A 21,390-nucleotide genomic window follows, 5' to 3' on the forward strand; every position below is an offset into this window, starting at 1 on the left:
TAATGTAATATCGCGATACTTTCCAATGGTAATTATATACCAATTATATTGATCGTCATTACTTCTGGAAGAGTTCACGGTATCCATTAAATAAGCAATCATCATTTTTAACGACTTTATAAATTACTCGGGTTCGCCGTTCGGAGATATTACACAGCCATATTTATCCGCGCGCGACATTCACCCTGATCGATATACGCACACGCGGGATGGGTGTGTCGGTTTAAAAATTTTTTCTTCCCCTTTTTTTTTCTCAGTCGAGAGAAGAGAGACGCGCGGCGCGGCGCGGCGCGGCATAGGTCCGGGATGGAAGAGATATCCGTGCAATCCTCGCCCCGTGCGTATCGCTTCGTCGTTCCAGTGCGCGAAGCCAGGTCACCCGTCGACTCCGCGTCCACGCTCGGGTAAGGAAGCAGTCCAAATGGAAAGAATAATTAGGCGGATCTCTCGGACGACGGGCGAGAGGGTCCTCCTTTCCTTCCTCACGCGTATATACGAGTGCGTTGCATCGCGTGTGCTCGCTCGCTCGCTCGTTCCTTCGGTCGTCGCGTATGCACACTCGCCGAGAGATTCGTTATCTCGCGACGCGTGCTCGTATGCGTGACTGGTAAGACGCGGGAAGAGCCTCGCGGTCATCTCGCGATACGGCGGCGTGGCCGGCGAGCACGTCGTAATTATTTAATGATGCGTTAATCTCGCGGTCTCGTCTTATTGGCACGTCCGGATACGCGGGGAAAGAGAGAGAGAGAGAGAGAGAGAGAGAGAGAGAGAGAGAAAGAGAGAGAGAGCGTGGAACGGGACCGGTCGAAAGGGAGAAAGGAGGAGTGGCAGGCGGGCACCGGGGACCCGAAGGGATCCCGCGCGTTATCGATGCATTGCCCGGGTATTAGTTTAGCTTTCATTAACGTGGCGTTTTATTTGACTGTAACCCGCGCGATCGCCGGGTTCGATACCTTCGCAATTGAGGCGTGAGTTAATAACGACTTCTATATCCGGAGAATCGGCGCGCATCAATGCACGATGTCAATAAGCGCGTCTCTGACTGCAAATGCGGACGAAGTGCTGGTCATTGGCGACGACACTGATTCCGTCGTGTAAATGATTAATTAATCTGCAGATACGCGCGCGGCGTACGGTCCAAAGTCCTCGTATACCGCGCTCGAGAATTTCTCGGTGAGAATACTTCGATCTCCAGAATCAACTCCTCGGTATTTTTCACGGGAAAAGGAAACATCATTTCGTAATTATCGTATATAAACTATCAAATAATTTTCGATACACCGTCAACGTAAAACACGATTTATTTTGAGCTTAGACAAAGTAGAAGCTTTAAATGCATTATCTGTTATGGACTTTTAATTTAACTCTTCTGCGAAAGACTGTTCTAGGCAGTTTTAGCGTCATGTCGCAGATATTGTCGACTAGAGACGTAAGCAAATTGAAGATACAGATATCGCTGGTGAGCTCATACGATTGCCGTATTCGTTTCATTCGCGTACGAGAGCGCAATACGAGCGAGGTCGCGGGGACTAATCGAGATTCGAATCGCGAAATTAGTTCGTCGATCCCTGCGTGGAGGGAGGAGGCGGAGGAGAAGGAAGAGGAGGAGAAGGTGATTTCATCCCCGCGCTCGCGTGTGGTCACCCGGCTTATTAAGCGGGCCCATTCCTTACTGCAGCGGGGAGAAGCGTCCCGGCCTCCATGCGATATTGCGCTCTCTCGCGAGCTTAACATTATAAATTTATCAGTGAGAACGCGCGGGGCGACCAAAAGAAACGCGTTGATCGAAAGATGGAGGTAGGAGCTCACCTCTGACCCACCGAAGTATTTCGATATACGCTCTCGTGCCGCGGAGATATTTATTGGAGATAATTATAAGAGCGGTCGTAAAGTCTCGGACGGGCCCGTTTCTTAGCTGATATCTTACACTACCCGTGGAGAGGGAGGGGGGGCCTTACACGTATCTTTATACAAGGTGTCCCTCTCGAGGTGCTCGCTTATGAAGCGAGTTGCAAGCGGGGAAGTTGGTTTTGCCTGTTTTACAATTTCAGTTCTTTACATCGAGTAATTATAGATCGCCAGTTTAAACGTCAATAGAGGAAATAAGGCACAAGAGATCGATCCCTTGGAATCCGAATAAGTTTATAAATCATTCAATAAGCCACATAATGCCACTCCTCGCAAATTTTAAATTTAGCAACGCTGATAGTTTATTTTCGTTTCCTAGGAATATCTCGCATATTCTGTCGATAATTTAAATGTACCAACATGTAGAAATTCGAGCATTTATCTCACAGTGTATCAAACTCTTTTATGCAATTAGCATTTCGGAATGGTACGTGGAACTAAATTCGGTTTACTCGATACTATGTCATTCCATTTTGAGTGCGTTAATTTTATCAATCGCGCTAGCAATTCTGTAAATACACGAACCTTAAATTGCCGAGTATTTCATCCCGCAACTATTTTTCAGGCACCCCGTAGATACGAGTCAACGAAGGCGAGGTGGTTGAAGATAACACCCGGATAGCGAGCCGCCATGCAACCCGCGGAATGAAAATCGATCAGAGAAGCCGGTGCGAGGATCGAGAGATGATGCATCGATATCAAAAGTTGTAGAGTGGTTTCGCGCGTTCTTTCTCTCTCTCCCCCTGTTTCTCTCCTCCACGTTCTACTATGCCCTCCCTCTCACGATCAAATCGCTGTTTGTCGGGGAATATGTCCGTGGCAATTTGGATTTGAATTATTCGCAATTTTCTTTATCTCATTTCCAGTTATATCTCGCGCGTCCGGGTCTCGTCGGATCACGGGCCGATGATGTGTCGGATCGAGTTTCTATCTCTTTCCTGAGAGATCGCGGATATCTGCCGCTTTTAAATAGACCGCTCCACACGGCGCACGAGCGAGAGCTTCGGCGCGAGCCGTCGATTTGACGGATTGATATCTCCGGCTTCGCAGCCGTCGCCGCATTCGGAACTCGCTACACTTCGAGAATTGTCTTGAACCCCTCGAATTTGATGCGACAAGAAAGGCAGCACTTAAAATTGTAATGCCAAACAAGTTTTTTTATATTAAATACGATACACATACATCTAGTATGATTTACAATTATAAACAATTATATATAATTAAAAATTCATAAGCTGTAATGTTTAATGTACATCATATTTTAGAAAATGATTGCATCAATTACAATAATAATTTTTTTAAATATAATTAAAAAGATACGTAAATACTGTTTACACACAGGAATGTTTCGCATATGTTTTAGCTGCAAAGCCGGGACTTTCTCCCTGAATTAGAGAAATCTTATTGCTTTACAGTGTTATACTTATGACTGTGATCATGTAACTTCTTGTTTTTCAGTGACTAACAGGAGGATACTCTCACTGATCGGGATCAGTGTGTTATCATTGAAAAACGTATATCACTGATTAATATAAGTTATAAGTTATAGCACTGAAATCTGATTAGTCACTTTTTTTAGTATATATGCTGATTTTTATTTAGAGTGTAAAACTGATCTCTGTTTCTCCATGAAACGTCAAAAATAGAATTGAAAAAGTACAAAGAAAAAGAGCTCGGAAAAACATATCGGGAAAATTGTAAGTCGTATCGCGCGTCCCTAGGCCGTTAATTAAATTCGAAAGCGCATCGTTCTTTTTCGGTTCGCTTCTTCGTGCTCGGAGAAGATGCTCCAAAGCGTACACTAATTTCAGGGATTGGTAACGGAACTGCCATGTATTAAAGAGAGACCGGTTTCACATTGTTGCCGTTCTAGAAAATCAATGTAGAGAGGTGGAGAAACTGCCAGCAACAATTTTTCCGTGTTCACGCTACGCAGTGATTTCTGATGTGCATCAACGACATACGGCGGGAAATAATTTTACGGTTCTGCGTCTAACACGCCGATGTAATAAGGATCATAACTTTTACGGACACGGTAATTGACTTCTTAAGTCTCGAAAGAGTTTACTACGTGTTAATACGTAAAAGCGGGAACGGGACGTTTCGTGATCGAGGATATTTAACTAAGGATACTTATTTCTCGGCTACTTTTCTTGTTATTTTTGCGCGGCTACGTTCTTGTTATCGCATTCGACGACACGTAAAATTCAGCGCCCTTTGTCCAGCTTCTCCCGATTTTCCCCCAACTTTAAATTATACCGCAACGGTAACGTAATAAAGCAGCACAAATCTCCACGTTCCTCTATACATAATTTACTAAAGATTTGTTTACGTTCAGTTATTCCGTCTGTTTATTCTATACGATCCAATTAAATCGCAAACTTTCCTCTCTGGTATATCTCACATAGAAAATGTTAATATTCCTCAGCATTAATACCGGAGTAATTTAACAGCAATCAACTCAATTTTGTATCTTTCCGCTCATATTATAAGTAGCTAGACAAAAACGACGAAATAAAAGGATCGGTTAACTTACGATTGCCAGAGTGCAAACCGGCAAACCTCAGCATTCGTTTGACAGCGCACACATGCGTTCCTCGCGGCGAGAGAAACGATTAAAGGCATTCGACCGCCAAGGAAAGATCGGCAACCTGGAACGGAGGATAACGCTCGCGGATTCTCAGCGCGCGGATCCCAGGCCTCTCCCTCCTCCTCCTCGAGAAGACTCGATCGGGACTCGCGGCGCATACCAAGGGGCGATGTGACGACGCGGCACATCGCGATTGCAGACAGTTAATTACCGTTCCCGAGTAAAGTCGGTGCGACGCGGCGTGGCGAAGGGAGACGCGGGGAAAGAAACAGAAAGAGAGAGAGAAAAGGAGAGGAAAAAGAGAGACTTTACGGCCGGCACGGCTGTAATATTACGGTCGCGTGCTCCCGGAGGTTACTGTTGCCGAACGCATGATACGTGCGTGCGTACGTGTGTGTGACCATATCGCGAGATACACTCTTCTTACGTATCCAAGTCCGACGTTACACACATACCGCGCTCCATCTGGGCGGGAACGTTTATATTCCGTTTTGCGCTTCCGGGAACGCGGAGAAACTTGTCAACGACGTCGTTTTCTTTTTTTTTCCTTTTCGCCGCCGCGATAAGACCGTGGCGGATACCAATAATCCGTGAGTTATGCGGCCTTCCAGCGCGTTCTGCCGCGTCACGCCGCGCGGTATCGTCTCGCGGCATCCGCCGCCAGTGGGGAAATATGCATAACCCCGGTGTTCGGTCCGAAGTGCCGGAGCGCTTCCGGTCGCGAGATCGCTCGCGCTTGGCCCCTCCGGATCGTTGTCGGTTGTCTCGATTTCACGTGGGGAGGCGTGTAGTACGGGACGCGGAAGAGAGCACCGCCGCGCGTGTTTACGACGCGGGGTCGTGCGTGCGTTTCACCAGTTCGTCCGTATCTCGCCGACTTCATTTGTTAGTCTATCGAGGGGGGGGGAGGAGGATGGTCCGCCACCTCTCCGTGAGTAACGACGCAGTAACGATACATTTGACGGCGCACGGCTCGCCGTAGGTGTACACCTACGTGTGCCGTTGCGTTGCCTTACGGTAGGAAGTGTGCCAGCTTTATGCGTCGTCCGGACAATAAACGTCTAATGAGAAATATAGACGTCACGATGGAAGCTAAAGCGTCGCCAGATTGAAATAGGTCCCCTCTTTCGATCGCGGCTAAGGATCGAACAACAGGTTCCTCCTCTTCATCAAGATTAGCTCTGATATATCCTGAGAAGGAGCGACAATCACAGATTCCTCCGCGGCCGTTAATCGGGTAGGCAGAAGGGGGATCCCTATCATAACGGAAAAAATGAACTACATTTATGTACGAATACCAGATCGCGAGCGGAGTTAAACGTGTATATACGTGCGTATCGTCTTGGCAGGCACTGTGTATCACGGAACCAGGAACACAATATACAGATAGTCCAGGAAATACCGTATTGTACCGTGTTGCTCATTACGTATGTAAGCGTCTGCATAAACAGGAAGACGCGATGGGATTTGTCTACCCCTATGTTACAAAACAAATAAATCCTTTTCCTTCTTACTTAACGATAATGTACAATGTGAATAAATGTGACGTGTGAGAAAAAATTGCGACATTCGTATAAACCCTTTTGACCTCGTTTACTTGAGAGCCTCCCGGCATAACGGGAAAGATAATGAGCCGCGCGTTTATGCTTCCGTACACAAACCTGAGATTATTAACGAGCCCGTAAAGAGCTCGACAGGTATCGCTGACGGAAGGAGACGATCATATCGACAGGATACTCGGGTCCCGAATTTGCCGAGTCCGATGCGAATAACAGAAATGATTCGACTGACCCCAGGAACGATACTTGGAAAGGTAATTTCAATGGGGGAGATGACCCAGCAATTAAACGAATCGCGAGCAGCGCGCCGCCAATTACTTTCGGGGGCTCTGACCGAACTGCCGCACAGAAAGAAAATTAGTCTCAAATCTGCAATCACTGTCTCATATATAAGCAAGAATATAAAATCTTCTTTAAAAAATTTATTAATCTTAAACAGATAGATAATTTGCTGGCATGAAAAAAATGTTGCATAGTTTGTCAAGAAAAATATAGAAAAAAATATCTTCAAATTAAGAATTAAAATTTAATAATGCTGTTATCAAAAGAAACATATTGCGTTCCTTAAATAACTATTATAATATTAAAATAAAAATACATTTTGTCAAAATGTAGAATTATCAAACTCTTTAAAGAAGACTTTATATTCTTGCTTACGTATGAAACGATTGTTGAATTAACTTTTTCTGTAACTAATTGTTTATATTCTCAAATTCTCGAATCCAGGGCAACTCCGCAAGATGCACGGACTCGGTTGTGTCATTCCACCAAAGTCGATTCGTTAAAGCGACCGAATGTCGCGATACCGAGTCCAGTCACCGGCGCGCGCGGCATGCCGCCATGAGATATGCAATAATGAATTAATTAGGGGAAAAGAGCCCGACGTCGGGACCGCCGTCACGGTAATTAATCGAGAGAAAGGTATTATGACGTGCGTTGCGCCAGAACCGAGACGATATTTCGGCAAGCTCCGTTCGCTTGCAACGAACCGCGACCGATCGCTTGTCGCACGAAGTGATATCCTCATTGAGAAAGAAGAAGAAAAAGGAGAACGTTTACGTTAAATTTCGCGATAAACTAGTCCGAAAAAAAAATAAGTATACCAAATATTAATATTACAATAAAAACGTACGGAATTACATATAATTATTATATAAATTTTGTTTTTTCAAGGTTTTCGAAACGAAAACCTTGACTCTCAATTAATTGTTTCTGTTACGTTATTCATGAATGCAGCTATTCGCCGAAATAAGAAGTTGAAAAGGAGAGAAAAAGAATGCTCTTAACGTTTACGTAAGATTATTGCCGGTTTCGCCTTACGTCGATTCAGGTGAACGCCGGCAAGAAAGTAGGATGTCGGGGAGACGTTTAGGCCTAAATGTAGTTATTTTGACGAGTCGGCTGACTTGCGCGATTCACGTGTACGCGTGTACGTGAGCGTGCAGATATGATACTTACACGCGAGAGACGGCCATATCCGCATAAGGATTCGTGATGCGCGACCAACGTTGTAGAGTGACCGCTATATTAATTCGCACATTAGCACTTTACCACGTTAACTGCCGTGCAAAATCACTTCCTTCTCGCCATGGGAACACCTGTCGAACATTCTTTACGGATTTATCGGTGCGCGCCGTTTGATCTCACGTACGCGGGCGAGACGCGATCGCGATCGCGCCTCGTAAATCAATTACAAACACCTCGTGTGTGTGCGCGCGCGCACGCGTTTCTCAATTTACATTTTAATTTCGCGCTTCGGGAGGATCGATGGGACGAGTTATTATCCCAGTTGATTTTCGGGGTACGCACGGAGCTCCCATTAATCTGAACGAACGCGAGAACCTGACGTCAATTAAGCATACGTGGTTATTAATTTATTCTCGGTGCTGGCGACGTCACGGAACGGCGTAAAATTATTGAGATCACTTAGCGTGACGATCTTTATAATATACCCACGATAAAATTCTCAATTTTGTCCATAAGAAAAATAGTGTTTAAAATTAAATAATAAATATCTTTAAAGATTTTTAATGTTCAAAGCTATTCCCCAAAATATGCCATTAATAACATAATTGATTTTATTTCTAGTCTAAAATTAAAACTGAATATAAATAAATGATTGTATTTTTATTGAAATTGCAATTAAACTAACTTTATTTCTCTTTTCGTAATTACAATCTCAACGGAAATCTTTTTCTGATTTTAAATCTCTTATTTTGTATCAAATTTCACTTTTCTAGCTAAAGATCAATAAGCTACAAAACACATTCATCTACCTTTCCGTTAGCAATCTCCTCCCTTTTCTTCCTGGTCTTGTTCTTACGAAAATTCAGTCCTCGGGTACAAAGTACCGAGCGAGTTAACGCAATGTCGCACAAACGGCGTGTTAATCGGCGTAATAACCGGCCACTACTGCAAAGAAGAGGGAACGAGGTACGCGCGGGGCACGCGAAGCCATGACTGAGGGGTGAGTCTCATAACTTCTGGAAAGCGACCTCCTTGAACAATGTGCCGAGGGTCGATAACGGTTACTCGTATTCAGCGACATGCACGGCGCGATCGCCGTGTCGCCTCAATGTAAAAGGGGTAGGTAGGTAGGTAGGTAGGTAAATCGCGTACACGCCCCCTTTGGGCCGCACCCCTCGGTGCGGATCACAGCGACAATGCCGCATTGAAGTAGTGGAGTCTGTCACAAAGGGTTGCAGTGCACTCCTCTATGCGCGCGCCTCTCCCTCCCTCAGGGCGACACACAATGTCGTAGAGAAAAGTGGGGCGAAAGCCTCGATTTCATTGTCACATAATTCGCTGCAAAACGATACGGATTACACTTTCACTAGGATCTAATATTGTAATGACGAATTGCCATCGTGTGTCTTGGGAATGGAAGATACTTTGCAAAATTATAATTCCAAATTTTTAGAAGACAAAATTAAAAAAAAAGCATTGTTCTGCTATGTTGAGATGAACAAAGCCGTACTTGATAGTTCTAATCTAATAATTAAATATAGCCAATAATTTTCTCTTAGATACAAATTTTACCTTATCAGAAACTCAAGAATTAATTATGCAACTAATAATTCAGAATTTTAAAAATAAAACTTGTTTTCATTCTCCTTTTCTCTCTCTCTCTCTCAATACTGACAGAACTTTTTACGGAGAAAAATGGCAATTTATTATTCAGTAGAAATCATCAAGCGTCTTTTGCGAATCGCATAAGAATTAATGCGGATTGCATTACGCGGTATTTATTTTCTCAAAACGGTATATGGCCGCATTCCAATTAATCTAATACGTTCTATAAAATAAAATTTCCGTCCTCACTCAGAATGATCTCTTGAAAAGAAAAATAGTAATTTTTAAATTAAATCACATCCTGGTAGATTTTTATAATTGTTGCGGAAATACGAATGACACTGAGCGACGGTGTGTTTCCTTATCGCCAGCGATCGTATGCCGATTTATTATACAAGCTAGTTAGAAGAATACGACACAGGTGCATTAATAAAGGCGGCTGAATACTTCATTTGAAGAATGCGCGAGAGAGCAAGCCCCGTTGGCTCCGCTTATTTGAAAGTAAACTGAATAGCGGTGCATGCAAAGAATAATTTGAGGAAACGAGAACATTTACATCGGAATGTAAGATTAAATACGTGATTAGAGATAGTGTAAAACTTATAAAGACAGCTGCGCACGCGTTCTCGTTTTTTTTTTCGTGTCCCTCGAGGCTTTTGTCAATTTATCAGAATTTCAATCTGAAATATAATTGTCCTTGCCGCCTTTTGCCATTCAAGGTATGAGCACACATGTGTATGAGAACGTACAAGAACAAATTCAATTTGTAACGACAGTCCGGAAACAGTTACATTAGTGTGTGTTACATTTGTTGAAACTGTCATAACATGTTTTGTGTTAAAAAAAAGCAGACGCCCTTTAAGCGACTCTTTAATCACGCGATTCGCCCTACGAATGTCGGCCTCATTACGGTCGCTGCATTTTTGCTCTGGGATAGCTCTTTAATTTTTAAATACGGATTTACCGTGGCAGCCACCGCCGCCACCGTTTCACCCGCGATAGCGCTATCATTTTCTCCCCGTGGAAAATGGTCGGACGAAACGCACGCGATGCGGTGCCGGAACAAGATATTTCGGGCTCGCACGGTGGACCGAGAGCGGATAGCCGGGTGACTCATTATTTCGTGGCCCTTCATTCTCATGCTCGTCCCCGCTTCCTGGGTGATATCGTGCTGCCGTCGATCGAGAGAGAAAGAGAAAGACAGAAATAAAGATAACGATAGAGAGAAACGGAACGAATGAATACGCAACATACACACACACACACACACACACACACACACACACACAGCTGGCACAAAACGGGAGCGTCGAGATCGACCACGCTCGCGCTGGAATCTCGAAACGCCACACCCCCCTCCCCCGCTCCGCCCGATTTCGGTTCGCTGCCGTATAATAATTTCAATAATCCCGGACCCCAACTACGACGGGATTAATAGCCGTCCGCCGGCCAGAAAGCGAGAGTACCAGAAAAGAGGGGGCGGAGGGGAGGCAGGGAGGGCGACGAGAGGAAACGACCGGGATGAAGAGTAGGATGGAGATGCGCGGGTCGGAGAGAACGAGCGCGGTCCATTGAAAGAAGAACGCGGATGAGGAAGGGCGCCGATTAATTTCAGCTCGTTGGCGATGCTGGCTATCAATAGACGATGCTGCCGATCGTATAGATTATAACTCTCCGTGAATATACGGATCGACATTTCCGGGCCAAGTTCGAGATGTGCACGCCGACTTCGCTATGCCAATTCGAGGTCTTCACTTTATAGAAATTAATTTCATTTTATTAGCGAACAAGAGTTGCCTCTCTTTCTCCTCTTCCTAACTTGGCCCGAAAAGGCTTCGTCGTGGAAGAAGAAGCACCGATTGGAAGCGTATCGTGCTACATTGTGGCGCGCGCAGTTTTTACGACCCGCGAGCAACAGGAAGGCAGAGCCTGGTGGTGGAGAGCGCGTAGGACGAAGAAAAATACGAGAAGGAGGGAGGAAGAAGGAAAGGATCGCGCTAAGCAGATGAGCGGTGCTCCGCCGCGGGGGTCCCGAACAGGTTCGGGGCGAGCGAGAGAGCACTCTGTTGCAATTGCTTCGCCGTCGGTGCGTGCATAGAAAGATTTCATGGAGGTTGGTTGGAAGCGGGAGAGTGAATGCGCGAAGATGCGCTGTGAAACGTCGCGGCGACAAGAAGAAAGAGGATACGGAAGGGGATAAGAGAAGAAAGAGAGAGAGAGAAAATAGGAGGGAAGAGGACGAATCAAAGGTGGGCGAGGGGGCCTTTAGTGATGAGATTCGATCCGGTGGAAGGAGCGAATTTGGCTACCTAATTCACGAAAGAGGGAAAAACGGGGTGGCAAAGTCTGAAGGATATGAGGAAGGGTAACGGCGGGGGCGAGGACGCGCGCAAGTGCGCACGTCTGTCTCGATATTTCTGTCTCTTTCTCTCCCCCCCCCCCTCCCCCCGGTCCTCGTCTCTTTTTCTCTCAGCAGCCACCGCCGCAAATAGGATTACGCAGATCCCGCACTTCAAACGACGCTTTATCCATCCCACCCCTCTTGGCTGGGACGAATTGACAATTGACAGAATTGATACAGTGTCGGCGGGAGAGCCACGTGAGCGCCCGGGACTGGAAACGTGTATTTCGCCCACGGCCGTCGCCTCTATCTTCCTCGCGAAATTGCATCCGTCCCCTTCTCACGCCGCCTCACTCCGTCCCGCGATCGCTTACGCCGTTAAGCCTTTTTTCCATTACGAGATTGTTACGGCGAGAAGGAAGGGAAGAGGGTAAATTGCCCGCGGGGCGCGACCGGCAATCGTCGTGTTTTTTTATGCGACCTTAAAATACGTTCCTTCCCGATTCATGAGGTTTCCGTGAATTAGAAGATGTTTCCACGTGCCTCCCGCTGTCGATGGGATTACATCTCGGCGGTGTTGCGCGATTCACTCTTCAATCGACGTGAGTGCTGAAGAAAAAAAAAAGATATCGCCGCTACCATTGACACTTTAACGTATATCTATAAATGATAATAGGTATGTAGGTCATATTGCGAAAGATTCAGCGATCTTAATCGCGTAAAATTTGCTTACGATTACAAATGTTTTACGGATGTATAATATAATAGATTGTTATTTTCAGTACCGTATAATATTTATTATTGCACATGTAATGTGCGATAGTTATGAAAGCCACTCTCCTTTTATCTTGATAAAATTGAACATTATCATCAAGTTAAAAAAAATGTATGTAACGGGACAAGAAATTATATGAAATCCGCAATTTTTATTTAACGTCCAACGTTTCGCATACGTTTCGGAGTGTCCTCTCGTTATTCGAGCCGCGTAATCGCATGCCAATTATCGAGATGCGTCATGCGTGTCGGTTTGCTTTATTTTTGGCAATTGTTTACGCAGAACTGGATCTCGTTAAACCGAGGCATCGCCGATAAAATCATCGGATCGCGACACCATAAAAGACTCCGTGTAATTATACGACGTCCGGCGAGATCCAGAGTTCCTTGCCGCGCAATTATCGCGAAATAATCGTTACCAAGTGCCCGATTTTCTGAGACGCAGAATTATATAGTTGTACCGCTTATTAACTACTTCCGCGATGCTTGCTCTAATGTGACATATCCGTTCTTCTAAGTTTTCAACGAAGAGAAAGTTCAACTGTGTTCGTCCATCGAAAGAGATAATTAAAAATGCATATGATAGAGTCTCGCTAAAAAAAGAAAAAATTAATGTTGAACAATATCTCTTCAAAAAAACCTTCACAATAATGTAAGCTACAATTCCGTTTCGTGTCCATTAATTTTCTCAAATGTTTAAGAACAATAATCAATAAAATAATTGAAAACAATAAAAATAAAATAATTTAAATTACATGTGCTAAAAAGAGAAGCGATGAATTAATTATTAAAGCAACCTAATGAAGCACAGAGTGATTAACAAAAAAAGAACAGCTCGGGACAAACATAAAAAAAAAAAACACAAATGAACGTCGTACTTGTTGCACGTTCTTAAATAGGACGTTGGCGAACAATAACGATTGGTGAGATAGGTATCGCAAGCGTAGCGAAGCTCGAAAGCTTTTCATTCGCCGTGGACAAGGGAGACCGATATTTTTTTTTGCGGGCTGCTCCTTTCATCGGAAAAAGGGAGACGCTACTTAATTAAAGCGTCGAGCATCATCTCGAGATAGTTGGCGAGTGCCACTCGGTGGTCGTCCATTCTCGTGGAGTCTCCATTCAGCCGCGAAGAGAAAGATCGCCTCTTCCCCCGTGTGTTTTGGCTGACAAAGACCTTATTCGCTGTACCTCGAGTAAATTTGCAACGTTACTATTTTATTTAAATGTTATATCCACACAAATGTTTGCTAATTACATATTAAAATAATTAAAGGCTTTAATTTTTGAAAAATACGTGATATAATTGACAAAATTAAAATACTGCTTTTATATTAATATGTAAAATATGTACTTATATGCACTGATAAAAATAAACGGGTCGATAAAGAGATAAGTTTGAATATAATGAAAAATATTCAGACCGTTTCGAACGTTCTATCGATAGGATTTTCGTGAATTGTGCTTCACGTGCGAAGCGGAGAAAAAAGCGGACGGGAGCGAGAGCAAAATGTCGAGCTTTGATCGCCGGTGACTCGTCGCGATGGCGAAAATTCGATTTGTCAGGCAATTTGTCCCGTGACAAAATTTAAATCGCAAAGCACATTGCGGACAGGGGTTGGACGCCACTGGGGTCCAAAGGGGGAGGGGGAATCAAATGTCCTTGCCGGGGGGGATTCAAAGTGGATTCGGGTAATACGTGGTAAAACGCGTTCGAGGGTGAATCCTAAATTTCCAGCATAATCTCATTTTTTTTTGTCGGCCAGACGCCTCTACTATAGCAAAAGATCTATTCGTCGCACAGTAACTTATCCTAATCGATCAAATGATAAAGAATCTAATCCTAAGAAAATATTGCTGGCTTTTCCTTAATCAATAGATCATTGATTCGCTGGTAAGACTTGACAGACTTATTAATATAATATTGCATCTATATGATGGCAGCAATTTAATACATACTTGCGTATATTTCCTATTGTCTAAATTGCAATCAGTTTATTATCGCTAATTTCTCAGTTGTATAACTGCGATAATTAATGAGTGTTCATTCTTTCTTATTGATTTTGACTTTAGAGTTAATATATAATCATTGAAAGATCAGTGTATTTATTTCATTGACAACTTATAAGTATACCACTAAAAATCAGTATATTTTCACTGATATCACAGATTTTTCACTGATTATAATTTAGAGAGTACACTGCATGAAATTATATATACATAATTTCAATATCAAGAGACATGGTAGTGGCTCGCGCCAAATAAACGCGCAGCGCGAGACCAACATAATACATGGTGATAGAAATATTTACATAATTTTGAGTTCTCTTTTGTTATGGCAAGGAGAGCGCTCGAAGAAGCGATATAAGCAATATGATTCGCAAAGGCCTAAAGATAAATAGTATTGGAATTATGACAACAAATAACGAGCAACATACATTCCAATTGGAGTTAAGAGCCAGATACGCGTCTTCAGACCATAATCGTTTCCTGACTTGTTGTCTACAGAGGATAAAAGACATATGTAGTAAGTATACAGAATATTTCTATCGATTCTTAATGATTATAATTGTCATCTCTTGATTATTGTAATATTTATGTTATAATTATTTAACTATTAACTTCGCGCACTGATCACATTGTTGACGTTTGTGCTATGGATTCTAAGAACAAAGTAATCAGCTGTTGTGTGACATTGCGAAATCTTTTAATTTTTGTAACCTTATCAAATAAGGATACACACACACATATATTAAATATTCCAATTTCCTTTACAATTAGAATTATTATTTATTATAAATTCGAAAAAATTAATATCGGTCTATAGCAGATATTGGTGTCTTATGATAATTTTTGCATAAATTATTATACAATATCTCTCCAGTTTACGTGAACGCTAAATATATTATTTTATAATTTCTAAAATCTCTCTCTTTCTCTTGGAGCAACGTAATTTTCTTAACAATGTTGAATTTAATAGATATACTAATACTATTTATGTACCGAGCACATATTCAACATTTTTACATTAAATTAAATTATAATTATGTTTAATTTATATATATATGATATTTACTTTTATCACCTCTTTATCTTATGTAATAATCTTTTCCAATCTTATCTAAATTTCTTTGAAATCATTTTAGTTTTATTATTGTTTATTTCACTATTGCATTTAATTAAAATGAGTATGTTATTAATTGTAGGTGATTCATATAACATCAAGATAGATGTCGAAAATATAAAAATTCAAGAAGTAATTATCTTATTAACTTTTGTAAAAGAAATAGTTAAATCTTTTACATTATGTCACGATCCCTGCGAATAATTCCATTCGTAAATTTACTTCTATTCAGTGGTAAGATATGTAAAAATGTACATAGTAAAAATTAATTCTAAGTAAATAAAACAATCGAGCAAATGTCTTTATTATAGATTTAACTTTAAATTTAACAATTAAAATAAGTGAACATAGCAATGACAAAACTTGTTATTAATATCTAATATTAAGAAAGTCATAATCTAATTAAAAAATAAATCTAATTCCATAAATTTTTTACTTCTAATATATTATTAATTTTTTAATAATAAATATTAACTAATTAATTAATCTATTACTAATTACTGTATAAATATTTGTTTAATAAAAGTACTTTTCCAGATATACTATACATTAAAGGATATATTATACATAATAATACTATAACAGTGCAAAATAATACTGTTGAATCTGAAGATAAAGAAATAACAATAATTGACTTACGGCACAGAGCAAACTTATTCGAAACTGAAGCAAAGATAGCTCACGTTCTTATAATAATCACGTACATAATTTTTATAACAATCATAATAATAAGTATTCGATGGATGATTACTCATGGGTAAGTTTATTTAAATATATATATATATATATATATATATATATATTAAAAAGTAACTTGTTTATATACATAACGCGTTTGTAGCAATAACAATGTATTAAAATAATATAAAAATGTGCAAATTTAATTGTAACATGTATTCCTACTACTTTTAGAGCTTGTGAAAAATACTTGCACTTTCCTCGGGTTTGTTTTTACAGACGATCGGAGAATGAACAACCTAACGAATCATTTGTCGAACTTGCTGCAGTGTATAATTAAAGGAATTGTCATTAGGAACATAAGATAATTCTATAAGTCAAAAAATTTAAAGTCACAATGTTAAAACAAATTCCTACTCATATTATCAGAACTACTAACAATATAAAAGTGCAGCATATTAAGTGTACATTTTTGTAAAAATTATACTCTTAATACTACCATATTATTAATTATATTATTACATACACACATTAATTAGAAATTATATTATTTTATTGAATCCATATATTTACTTATGCTAATATTCCAGGTTTTATATCTCTAAATTCAGCTTTTAAATTTCTTGTGAATTAATAATGCATTAATAATGCATCAAATTAATTGTATGTGTGTGTGTGGTACATACTATACATATCTATTAAATTAATCGATCATATTAATTAAATAATAGAATTAAAGTTTTAAAAAAATATAGACAAAGTTAAAAAATGTCAAATACTACTCACATTGCAACAATACTAACAATATGAAAGTGCAGTATATTAAAATATATTTTTTGTAGAAATTAAATTATTAGTTATATTATTAATCACACATACATTAATTATAAATTGTATTATATTATTGACATATATTTTGTTTATTTTTTTGTTATCAAAACGCCTTAAATTAAAATTAAAATCCTAAAATTTATTACTAAGAATAAAAAATAATCGTGGTAAAGAAAAGTAATATATGTGTATATTTTAGAATATGTAAAACGTTTTTTACTATCTAGATCTACATATCTATTAATTTAAATTGATCGGAAAACAAGCAGTCAAAAAATTGAAGTTGAAATCAAAGAAATAAATTTAAAATTTCATTATACAACTTAAAATATATTGTAAATAAGATAAAATTGATTGTTATAATATATAATAAGAAATATCTTCTCTTTTTAATATAGTTTCTTCGAAATGCACAACTTGTACGAATAATTTTCAAATTAATAGTTTCTTTTCTATATAAAAAATAAAAGACAAATAATTTTTAATTTTGCTGAAAAAATTCGAGAACAAAATTTATTAATTATCAGATTTGTTTGTGAATGGACAAAACATTTGTTGATATAAAAAATGTAAACTGGAAAGGTATATTAAAGCTGTTAAAGAAAACGTATTTCAATAAAAACTCTCGATATCTATCGTACATGAAAGACGACATACAAAGTCTATAAGCGCCTTTAAAATTTCGTGTGGAATTCGAACAACCAATAGTGTTTAAGCAAGCAATCCAATTGGCCTTCAAAGCTAGATACCGTCTTCTACATACATTAGTCAGTCATCACTGATCTGTTGTCATATACAGAACATATAAAGACATAAAATGTGTGGTAAACAATTTTTTTTCTGTTGGCTTAGAAATCATAAGTATCATCTTGATTAATATTAATTATTTATGATGCAGTTTTTTGTAATATTTGACTTTGTATTATGCTATTGACATTTTTGCTAAATATTTTAACGAAATAATCAGGATTAGTATCGCATGACAGGCAAATATCTTGTAATTTTCGTAACTTTATCAGATAATGTAAGTATCCTGATTTCTCATCGCAATTAATATCTATTATTTGCTAAATTTTGAATTTTATCAAAATAACATAATTCTTTTAATAATAACAAATATCCATATAGATTCCACTATACAGATTTAATATATATCAAATAAGTGTCAAACAACGTTCAATGTCATTTAGTCAAACTAAATTATAATTACTTTTATTTTGTTTAACATATTCTATTAAATATTTTATTTTCATTACTTCTTTATATATATATATATATATATATATATATATATATGTTTAATAAGAAATATTTTTCATAATTTTATACAATTTTCTGTGAAATCTTAGTATCAATATTTTGCTTTATTATTAATTTCAGACAACTAATATAAAGATATCAAGGTATATTAATATCAAGAAATATTACGATTCTATTACTTAAGAAAAAAGCAATTTCAGTTCAATTAAGTTTTATAAAAAAAGGAATTAGATCTCACATTATGCGATTAATTCACACATTTGCAATAATTCTATTCGTGATTTTATTTTACGGTAAGATAATTCATATTTCTAGATATATGTATATATAGATTATATATATTTTTCTTTGTTTTGTTAATTATTTAATCACAAAATTTAAACAAGAACAGAACAATTACATTTTTATAAGAAATAAAATAATAAATATATGTTTATAAAAAACGCAACATAAAGAATTATGTAACAAATTATTTTAAAATTTAAAAGTTTAAAAGGTTTAAAAGAAATATATATATATATATATATATGAACAAGAATAATATATATTAAAAATGTAAATTATTACAAAAATCATTATCAAAATAAGATATATAAAAATGAAAATATGTTATTAATGTTATATTTTTATGATTGTTACAATTTTATTTATTCTAATTAACTTTCTTATTAATTCTTTGATTACATAAGATAATCAAATAAAAATATTGACAAATCAATACAATGTCAAGGGCTAACAAACCACGTTAGAACGTCACATAAATAAAACTAAAAATTTATATATACAAAGTCAGATGTTTCAACCTATATAGTAAAAAATGGTACTCATCATTCACATGCATGTCTTTTCGGACACAGAATAAAACTGTCGTGATTGTAATGTTTAAAAAAGCATGTTTAAAAAACTTCTGAATTTAAAAATCGTCTCTACAAGGCATTACAATGTATATTTTATTTTTTAAATTCCGTTTAATTATTTATTATGTTTATTAAGATGCCTTACTTGTAGGTTGAAACGTCTGACTAACAATAAATAACGTGACAATCTAGCTTAGGAGGCTCATTAGTTTTTGACATATTGTATTAATTTTTAAATTTACTAAACTTATATAAAATAATTGTTAAAATTAAAAAATATTAAATTTATTACTAAATTTAATTAATTTGACGATTTAATAGTAAACATACTAAAAGCAAACTTTACTAATAATATTAAATAATTTAATTTACTAACGAACTTATTTTAGCCATACAAAATTTTTATCTCTTTAGTAATTTTTCACACAATAAGTATTAATTTCTAATGATACAATATTACTCTAGTTATTAGTTAATATAAATATTTATTAAATGTAAGTTTTTTCCAGATATTCCAAAAGAAAACATGGTAGTAAAGAAAAATGATGCTAGATTCCGAGGCCTAGAGTCAGAATCTTCAAAGAACTTTCTTAGAGATCTTCTAAAGAAAAGTGTCCTTATTTTAGTGTTTTCAATAAAATTATTATTAGTCATATTTATAAGATTAATATTAGCCATGTTTTTATTTATAATAATTGTATGTCTATTAAATGTATTTATGCCATTATTTCAATTTATACCATTATGTCAATATGGAGGTCTCTTTTTTGCTTTTTATCTTTTGTATATATAACTACTGTATATATATTTATCTTCTTTTTAATGAAACTAGAATTAGTATGGATCTTTTTAATGGAATTGTAATTAGTATAGATAGTATAGAGTACTTAGCAAGTTACTAAAGTGTTATTGATAAGTCAAATATACATTCTAATTTCATGACTTCATAAATAATTTACTTATGTGCTTTCGCTATCTTCTATCTTATTTTGTATCCAGAGAACCAACAAACAATTAATAAATTTATTGATATAATTGTATTATTCAAGACAAGGAAATGCTATCAAGATTATAAAATAAATTAAAACTTAAAATAAAAAATACTCTTTATTTTAAATAAATATTACTTATTTTTTGTAAATGTTGTTATTAGAACTATTCAAATAACTATTTATTTAAATCATGTATTCTTTACTGTCAGTGTATAAAACATATACTGATGTATATAAAACATATATAACAAATATTAACGTTTTATGTAATAGGCTCACGAAAGATTTAGATGAATAAAGAGGACTTTCAAGTGAAATCTCTCGTATCAAAGCATGCTTAATTGCAGTTGTCATTAAATGCGGCGAGTTATCTTCCGGATAAGCTTACATCAACTCTAATTACCATCTCAATGCGTTCGAAAAATTTACTACCTTTTTATGGACACATTGCCGTCGTCTCTCTCCTTTTCTCTCCTTCTGTTTTTCTATTTTTCTTCTCTCTCTTTGTCAGAGTGCTTTATTAAAATACCATTGAAGAAATCGTCGGACGACCTAAATTATAGCTGGGAGACGCGCCCTCTGGTCAAAGATTTGCTTCTATTGTACACCGATCGCCGTAATCCCGGTCCACTCACCGTGACACTTGTCACCTGATTTTATCGCGTCGTTAAACGTCCCCGACGCTCGTACCGACATCAACGACGCTTAATTGTGTATTTATTGCCAACGATGGAATCTCATCGTTTACGTCGCGCGCTTCGTCCCTTTACGGATCGAGTTTACGGCGATCGAATGCCAATCCTCCCGACTCTTGCCACTTATTCTTCGAGACACGTATGGAAGCGAGTAAAGATCCGCTTGTGAGAAAAGAAGATGCTAGTAAATGCGCATAAAATGCACGATATTTCTGGTAAATGCATTTCTTAATCATATTATATATATGTGTTGCATAATAGTTAGAAAAATTAACCTCGTAGAAATATGATGCATAACAATAAATGTGAAATTATTACAAGATATATAGACGATACTTTTATCGTCACATTCGTTAATTAAATATAAATTTAAGCGGAAGATTTTCATCTAGTATTTTGTTAATAGAAGCAAAATTTATTGACAGTAACAAACCAGACATCATCATAGACCGTGCTTTTTATAATTAAAATTCCTGCGCTAATTATAATTACCGGCACACGTGTGCATATTCAGCCGAAATCAGACAGCGTCAGAAAGAAAACAATCACTTATTAAATTTAAGACAAACACGTAAAGTTACAAAAAATCTTCATATAATATTAGCAATAATAATTTTAAAGAGACGCTTACAAGAAATTATTATAAATTTAAATTCATTTAAACATTTTAAAATATGTAAAGTCATGAAAGAAAAAAATATATAATCTGATA

The 21,390-nt window shown here is 37.6% G+C and overlaps 2 protein-coding genes and 1 long non-coding RNA gene across 5 annotated transcripts in view; 2 read left to right on the plus strand and 1 right to left on the minus strand.

Annotated features, from left to right (window-relative positions):
• Positions 1-21,390, minus strand: part of LOC105837961 (zinc finger protein basonuclin-2) — a 250,438-nt gene that overhangs the window by 61,155 nt on the left and 167,893 nt on the right. The window lies entirely within an intron of this gene.
• LOC118647820 lies at positions 14,519-16,893 on the plus strand. The gene is made up of 4 exons (XM_036293420.1): positions 14,519-14,768; positions 15,448-15,599; positions 15,903-16,122; positions 16,278-16,893. Exons 2-4 carry the CDS (start codon positions 15,548-15,550, stop codon positions 16,381-16,383), a joined length of 378 nt encoding a protein of 125 aa, XP_036149313.1. The 5' UTR covers positions 14,519-14,768; positions 15,448-15,547; the 3' UTR covers positions 16,384-16,893.
• LOC118647821 lies at positions 17,234-20,108 on the plus strand. The gene is made up of 3 exons (XR_004964961.1): positions 17,234-17,898; positions 18,255-18,427; positions 19,501-20,108. It is a non-coding gene; the product is annotated as an uncharacterized LOC118647821 (long non-coding RNA).

Source organism: Monomorium pharaonis, chromosome 11, assembly GCF_013373865.1.
Source record: "Monomorium pharaonis isolate MP-MQ-018 chromosome 11, ASM1337386v2, whole genome shotgun sequence".
NCBI classification, from domain to species: domain Eukaryota; kingdom Metazoa; phylum Arthropoda; class Insecta; order Hymenoptera; family Formicidae; genus Monomorium; species Monomorium pharaonis.